We start from the raw sequence: 8184 nt of genomic DNA, 5'->3' as shown, positions 1-8184 counted from the left end.
TTTTAATATGTTTGTTTGTTTGATGAAATAAAATAAAACGGTCTTGTTAAAAAAAAAAAAAGTATTTTTTAATTAAATTATAAAATGGGAAAATAGCACTTGAAAATTTTTATGGTAATCATTAATGTTTGATTAATATTAAATTTTATTTAATATTAATAATAGTGAATTTTTATTACATAATAAACTATTCTAATTTTTCTTTTCCTAATTTGATAAAAATTAATTATTTAAATACATATAATTTTGATATTATAATATTCTTAACCTAGTAAAAATTGATTATTTAAATAAATATACAATTATAATATTGTGGTGATGATGTTGTTTCAAAAATCATTAATGTTTAATTAATATTTAATTTTATTTAATTAATTAATAATACTAAATTATTACTGCCTGATAAATTTTTCAAAAATTTTTTTTTCTTAACTTAGTAAAATTTAATTATTTAAGTATTTATATATATATAATTATTGATTATGATAACATTGTAAAATTTAGATTTGTCATGGACACTAAATGATACGAAAGATGCCATTCTTACAGCAATGATACCAGGCGCTGTTGGATTAATTAGTTGTCTACCATATTATAAATCAAATAATCCAATTGAATGGTGGAATGTAAAAAAAAAAATTTTTTTTTTTTTTTTTTTTTTTTTTTTTTTTTTTTTGAAATTTGAAATTTAAAATTTGAAATATTGAAATTTTAAAAATTAATCAAAAAAATTAGCCATGTGCATTTTTCTTTTTTGTTTAAGAATATTATGGAAAATTTTTTAATGCTTAATTTTTTTTTTCCACACTTTTTTCTTTTCCCTCTCTTTCTCTCTCTCTCTCTCTCTTTCTTTTTCCCTCTTTGTAGAAATATAATATGAAATGAAATTATTTAATTATAATATAATTTTATAAAATTATATTGCAGTCTTGCAAAAAACCACAATGGGCACCAAAATCATTGCATGCATATGCATGCATCGATCTTTTAACAATTATACCAATTGGTTTTGCAAGTTATTTCATTTATAAATATGCTAATGGTATGTTATTTGTTTTATTTTAATTAATTTAAAAAAAAAAAATTTTATTTGAAATATTAAAATTTTAAAAACTAATTAAAATAATTAATCATATCGCAATTAATTTAGTTAATTGTTAATTTGCTTAAATTTACATTAGGTTAATTTTGTTTTCCACAAAATACATTTTAATTTAACAGCAGCATTATGATTACAATTTAATTTAAATCATTTTGCTGTATATATTTTAAATTACAATTTGTTAGCATAATCTTTTTTTTTTTTTGTTGTTGTTTAAATTTGTCAGTTTAATTTTTTTATTTTTATTTTCTAATAAAAATAAGATAAATTGAATTAAATAAATAAACAAATAAATAAGTGCATAAATTAATGGATAGATAAATAAATAAATCAATAAATAAACAGATAAATTAATGAACAAATAAATAGATAAGTAAATAAATACATAAAATAAATAAATAAATTTGTTAGCTTTATCTTTTTTTTTTTTTGTTGTTGTTTAAATTTGTCAGTTTAATTTTTTTATTTTTATTTTCTAACAAAAATAAAATAAATTGAATAAAATAAATAAACAAATAAATAAGTGCATAAATTAATGGATAGATAAATAAATAAACAGATAAATAAATGAACAAATAAATAGATAAGTAAATAAATACATAAAATAATTAAATAATTATAATACTTCTACAAAAATCTCGAGATAAGGCGGGAATAACGCGGAATATTTGTAGGTTTGAGTAATGCATTAACAGTATTATCAATTGGTTTATATGGTACCAATTTAATGCTATGCTTTACATCTTTATCATCGATGAAAAAGAAAGATATAAATGCTGTAAGTAAATGTTGTTAATTTTATTTTTAATAATAATATATATTTTTGCAAATTTTTTTCAAAAAAAGAGAAAAAAAAATTCCAAAATTTTTGATTTAAAAAAAAAAAAAAAAGAAAGAAAACGAATTCAAAAATAAATAAATATTTCTAAACTTTAAAGATATAAGTACAAAGAATTCAGATCAAAAAAAAAAATAAATTTTCCTAATAGTGCATTTATTGATCTTTTATTATAAATTATTTTAGGTATATTACTTCTCGATTGGTGTTCACATAACAGCAACTGGATCAGCTCTTATCGCCTATAAGGTTTTTTAATTTGTTTATTTGCTAACCTGTTTATTTGTTTTTTTTTTTTTGTCTACCTGTTTGTTTGTTTTGGTTTTGTCTGCTTGCTTATTTGTTTACCTGTTTATTTGTTTATTTCTATTCATTTTGTTGCCATAAAACATAATCTAGAAGACATAATTATTCTTTAGATATATACATATATATATTTTATAGTTTGTAATTACATTAATGAGCTATCAAAATTGTTTATTTGTTATGTGCAAATAATATTTTAGTAGTTATCAATTAAAATTTTAATTTTTATAGATTTAATTTTTTTAAGATTCATCGTTGCGCTGGCCTACTAATGGTACCATACGTATTATAGACTGGTTTTCCTACGTTTATATTGCATACGATGAAAAGTTTGAATTCAGAAATTTAAAATTAATAGTAACACTTATGCCATTCATTTTGTTTTATATTATTATCACTGTTAATTAATTTTAATCTAAATTATAGGTTTCAATCAAATTTTTTGGTTAATTTATATCAATAATTGAAATTCTAATAATTGTAAATTTGAATCGTTTATTTTTTGAAATTTCTAACCACTGTAAGTTTTATATGCTATCATATGTTTATGCTTTTGCAAACAAAATAAAAATAAAAATAAAATAAAAGTAAAAAAAAAAAAAGTAAAAATTTACAAATAAAACACTTGGATTATTTGATCAAAAATTCAATACAATCAGTCAGATATTTAAAAATAAAAATTAAAAAAAAAATTAAAAGGAATGCACTCACTCATTAGTTCCCCAACTAATTTTATAATATTTTTTGGAAAAAAAAATTCTTTAAAATATGACATTAGTTTTATTTATAGATAAAATTTTGATTTTTTTTCTTGTTTTTTAAAATTAATTTTAGATTATGTGAAACTTCTTTTTTTTTTTCTGAATTCTTTTTAATATTGCATTTCTGTCGTCTTTTGTTTTTTGTTTTTGTTTTTGTTTTTTGTTTTATTTTTAAAGTTAAGATGAATTGAATTATTCCATAATTTTCTTCTATCTCAGAAATGTATACACATTATGGTACATTTTTCTACTGTTTTTTTTCTCCTCCTTCTTCATATTGCTGAAACGATTAAAAATTGAAAATTATTTACAGTGAAAAGTTGAAAAATTATTTGAAACAAAATTTATTATTTATTACTTATGTAAAATATTTATATTTGTTTCAGTTTTTGTACACTTTTTCTTCACCATCAATCCTTATTATATTGCTTTCATTTTTTTTTTTTTTTTTTAATTTATTCCAATTAAATTCTTCTTCAAACTAAATTGATTTTCATTTTAATACTTTTTCAAAAAAAAACGAAAAAAAACGAAAAATCGATAAGTGAAAGATAACAATGATCTAACGATATAATAATAATAGCATAATAGTAATAACAATAATAATAGTAAACAAATAAATAAATAACAACAATAATAATATAATTGTTAATTTAATAAATTACAGATTTCGTGTAAAATGTTTAGACTCGGAAGTAATTTGGACAACAAATGATACGAAATATATTCTACAGTCTGTTCATTAATATCATCTGCCATATCATTAAATTCATTCTTATCTACTTCAAATAACGAAAACTTAACAAAAAATTGAAAAGTAAATGATAAAATTATTATTTTGAATCAATAAAATTAAAAATTTTCCTTTTTAATTTACAGTGATGAAATGAATTAAACGATTTTTTATCAAAAAAAAGATTGGTTTGAACATAAAATCTAAAAAATATCAATTCAATAAATTCAAAAATCAAATTATTTTAAATTTCAAAAATTTTCATGTAAATGTTTAATCGTTTGGTAAAAAACAAAAAACGAATGAAAATTGAAATTTAGATAATATCATTACCATTATGGGCACCAAAACATTCATTTCTGGATATTTTAACCTCTTGGTAATGCTTCTTAAAAGCAAATAACTACGAAAATAATATCAACAAATTCATTATTGCAGCGATTCAATTTGTTAACAAATTCTTTTTTTTTTTGGAAAATTTCAAGTAAAAAAAAAAGTTAAGAATAAGACTTTAATAATTTTAATCGATTAAAGTTTATCTAATTGGTAGACAAGAAATTTGTCAACTAGTCACGTAATTATAAGGAAAAAAAAACTTACTATAATGCTATAAAACGTGTTATAAAAAACAAACAACAGTTCCGGTTAATCAGTTATTTTCATTAGTCATCCGGTAGAGTATGGCACTTCTTTCAGATTGATAACAAAACTTATGAACCACACGTTTTGTGGATTGGATATTAAATATTACTTGCATATGTAATGAAATAACAACGACGAAACATGAATGATAAGAACTAAAGTGATATCATATCTTTCAAATACTGCACTTCATTTTTCTTTCTATGTAACAATTATTGAAATTTAATTTACAAAGGAGATTTCCAAAAATTTTGCGAACTCCTAATAAAACAAATCATTTAAACGTAAATTTTGTTTTTTGAACATTTTGTCTTCGATACCGGATGTAAATATTTTAATGTATTAACACTCTTTCAACTAAAATTATGAGAATTATCAAATGTTAATCCAAAGATACCGTCCATGTAACCAGCAATCGATTCAAAAAACCACACAACACAACAAAAATCGACTGAGTCAAGTAAAACTAAACAACCTGTTTCTGCGGGAGAATGTAGTTTGCAGATCGACTCCGTTAAAATATTCCTACGTCACGTGCTCGCTCAATAACCGCCAAAAATTTATCGTGGTACATGGCCACGCGCTAGGGTCGTAGCGAAATTCTCTTTCCCATTTATGTGGAATTAATTAAAAAAGTGATTCTGGTAATAGCTTTTAGACAAAGATTAGACAAAGGCTCTTGTTTACTAACTTGCTCACATATAGCTTTTGTCTTCCTCTTGTCTACTAACTGTAGTATTGCTTACATAGTCACTAATATATTTGTTATGGGCGCTATTGTTGCTCCTTTTTTTCATTAGTTTATCATTTTTCTTAATCTTTTTTATCTCGTTACTTCATTTTAATTTTCTGTGTTATTTTATCTTTTAACCAACAGTTACCTCAAAATTAGTAATATTAAATAATTTTTAGTGATAATATTAATTAATTCATTTATTATATATATAGTAATGATTATTGCCATATACACTTCCAACTTTCACGCTTTCTATTATGGCTAACATAAATCTAGATGTGGAAATTTGAAAACATGCTATTTGCGTGCAGTTTTCACGCATATCTATTTCCATTTATGTTTTAAGTGAAAAGTATTTGCGCCATATACGAGAATCATATTCTTACCTTAGTAAGATTGATAATTTGGAATTTTATAGGAAATTTGTTGATGCAAAGAGGGTGATATGAGACCAAAGAATAAAATTTAAAAAGAGGGGAGGAGGAGGAGGAACAGAGAGAGAGGATAGCGGATGAAAGAAAAAGAGAAATAGTGAGATAAAAAATGGAAGATTAATGATGCAAATATTTTGAGAAGCTGGGAAGAAAATAAAAGTGCCAATTGTAGGAGGTAAAATAGTATTCCAATAATCAGATAATCGACGAAATAATTGATTTTATTTGCTGAAACGAACACACCACTTTTTGTCGATGATCACTGGAATGCAAGTAGATTTTTCATATAATTCCAGTGATTTATTGCTGAAAAATATCTATTTTATACTGTATTAAAAACAGATCTTAGGCTGTAAAATGTTCCCTTCCTGAAATTTTTCATGCATAAGGTTGATTATATTTGCTGAAGTGTATTTATTCGCTTAATTAGTTCTTATATTGTTCATTTGTTTGCTCATCATATTTTAATGTTTATTGAAGTAAATATTGTTTGATTGAAAATGAGACGCTTCGGGATCGAGCCAATATGGACATCGGAAGATACGAGGAATGCTATCCTGGCTAGCCTGATACCTGGTGCCACTGCTTTTACAGCATTTGCTGTATTTGCAAATGATCGCAACGTTGTAGATTGGTGGACAGTAAGTATCGCATGTATTTTGTTTTTCCGGTTTATATTTTTCCGGTGTTTGTTTAACAAATCATTTCCATTAGATATTTGATATTTTTTGTATTTTTTGTTTCGTTTTGCTCTTGTTTCAGTGAACTTACTTATGTTTTGATTTTTGGTCACTGTTGCAGTAAGTAATATACTTCGTCATTAAAATGATTTTTAGCATGCAAAGAAGCCAAACTGGGCTCCAAAGGATCCAGTGGTATATTCTCTTTTTGATATTGTGACACTTAGCCCGTTGGGATATGCATCCTATCTTGTTTACAAGAACGGAGGTGGTAAGTGTACCATAGATCCTTATGTTTTAATTTCTTATGATTCGCTACTTATTAGGAAGCGTTATTCTCTTTTTTTTTTTTCTGGCTAAGTCTTGAAACGAAGTAACTTTTGCAATAGCGAAAATTATGATAAAAAAGTTTTTTGGTTATCTAAAATTTAAATCAAAAGTTTTTTGCTTACCTCTTATCTTAGTACATTTTTGGTCATTTTATATTAGTACATTCTTGGTCATTTTATTTCTTGTTCGATATTTTTTTACATAGGCGTAAAATGTTGTAAACAATTTCAAACGCAATAGAGAAAAAGATGACAGTATGAGTATTGATTCTATTGTTATTGCAAATTCTTATAGGTTTGCATTACACCGATACGAAGGTAGCTCTTGGATTATATGGGTTAAACACGATCTTTGCTCTCACAACAATTCCTTTAATCAAGAAGAGGAATTTTACTTCCGTAAGTGATTTGTACTTTAGAGCTTCTTAGCTCCTTAAATGCTTCTCAGTTGTTCCTTAAAGGATGAGCCCCATTTTTGTTCCTTTTTTTCTAAAGTTAGAGCTGATTTTAGATTAATTTTTCTTTGGTGCAGTTAAATTTAATCTTTCGTTTAGTTGTTTCGAAACACTGTGCTTTTGAATGCAACAGCAATTGGTGCAGCATTCGCATTTTACAAGGTTCATTTTTGGTTGCTTTGTTTACTTATTTCGAAATCGTTGATTAGTTATCAACTTTGATTTTTCAGTTTTACTTCATGTTTACTTGCAGATAATTTATGCACTTTTCTAATTGTTCGGCAATTGTCAATGCTCATCATTAACTTTCTATTTTACTTAAATTTCAGATCGACAAAACAGCTGGTCAACTTTTGCTCCCATACGCTATTTGGACTGGATTTTATGCTCTTCTTACTTATTCGATGAGTAAGGAGAATGTATCAGAACATTAACTTTGCTTAAACATAGGTAAAATGTTAAATTATTCCCAGCAACAATTCTTAATTTAAAAAAGTAATAAAGCTTACATTTTCATTTTCTAAAATAAACTATACTTGTTCTTTCTACTGCAGTTCTTTTCTACAATCTTTAGAGAAGTTTTTGATGAAAGATTTCTATACTGTATTTTTTTTTTCTTTGGTCTCCATTTTTTTTGGTCTTTTATTAGTAGCTTCATCTTGTGATTTCTCATAGTGCAATATGTTGCGAGATGAGGCGCTTCCGAGTCATCTTGTGTTTTTGCTTCACGTCATTTGCTTTCTCTTACTATAATTTGTTTAAAGTAGTCATATTGTATAGAACTTCTGAAACATATGTATCACCATCATGAAATATTATTCAACTGTTATTGATGAAAATAATTGTATTTCAGATTCGGTTTCCTCTGTGCGTCAAAAAAATCGAAATTATAGTGGTACGAAATTGAGTTCTTTTAATCGTTTGTTAGTATTGTCGGTGGTCGAGAATGCTGTGGAATATTCTAGATCAGTTCTAGAATAATTATAATTATGGTTTATCAATGAGTAATTACGTGAAATAGTTATTCGGAAATTTAAGATAATCCATGCTTTGGAAATCTTTTAAATAATAAAAATAAATGGATATTTTTTTTACGGCATTGAAATTTGTCATCTTTGTCTGATTCCAGTCTTTATTCATTCATTATTTTTATACTACTACTTGCACT

The 8184-nt window shown here is 24.4% G+C and overlaps 1 protein-coding gene across 1 annotated transcript; it reads left to right on the top strand.

The window, feature by feature from the left end:
• Window positions 1-6052: 6052 nt before the first annotated feature.
• Window positions 6053-7909, top strand: Bm2700 (TspO/MBR family protein; the record flags this gene model as incomplete). Its single annotated transcript, XM_043081098.1, has 7 exons — window positions 6053-6193; window positions 6389-6503; window positions 6857-6960; window positions 7116-7178; window positions 7346-7361; window positions 7430-7466; window positions 7870-7909. 7 exons carry the CDS (start codon window positions 6053-6055, stop codon window positions 7907-7909), a joined length of 516 nt encoding a protein of 171 aa, XP_042937032.1.
• Window positions 7910-8184: the final 275 nt, after the last annotated feature.

The sequence above is a fragment of the Brugia malayi genome (assembly GCF_000002995.4).
Source record: "Brugia malayi strain FR3 genome assembly, contig: Bm_v4_Chr3_scaffold_001, whole genome shotgun sequence".
Lineage (NCBI taxonomy): Eukaryota > Metazoa > Nematoda > Chromadorea > Rhabditida > Onchocercidae > Brugia > Brugia malayi.
Note: the sequence above shows the minus strand (reverse complement) of the source record. Positions and strands in the feature narration are given on the sequence as shown.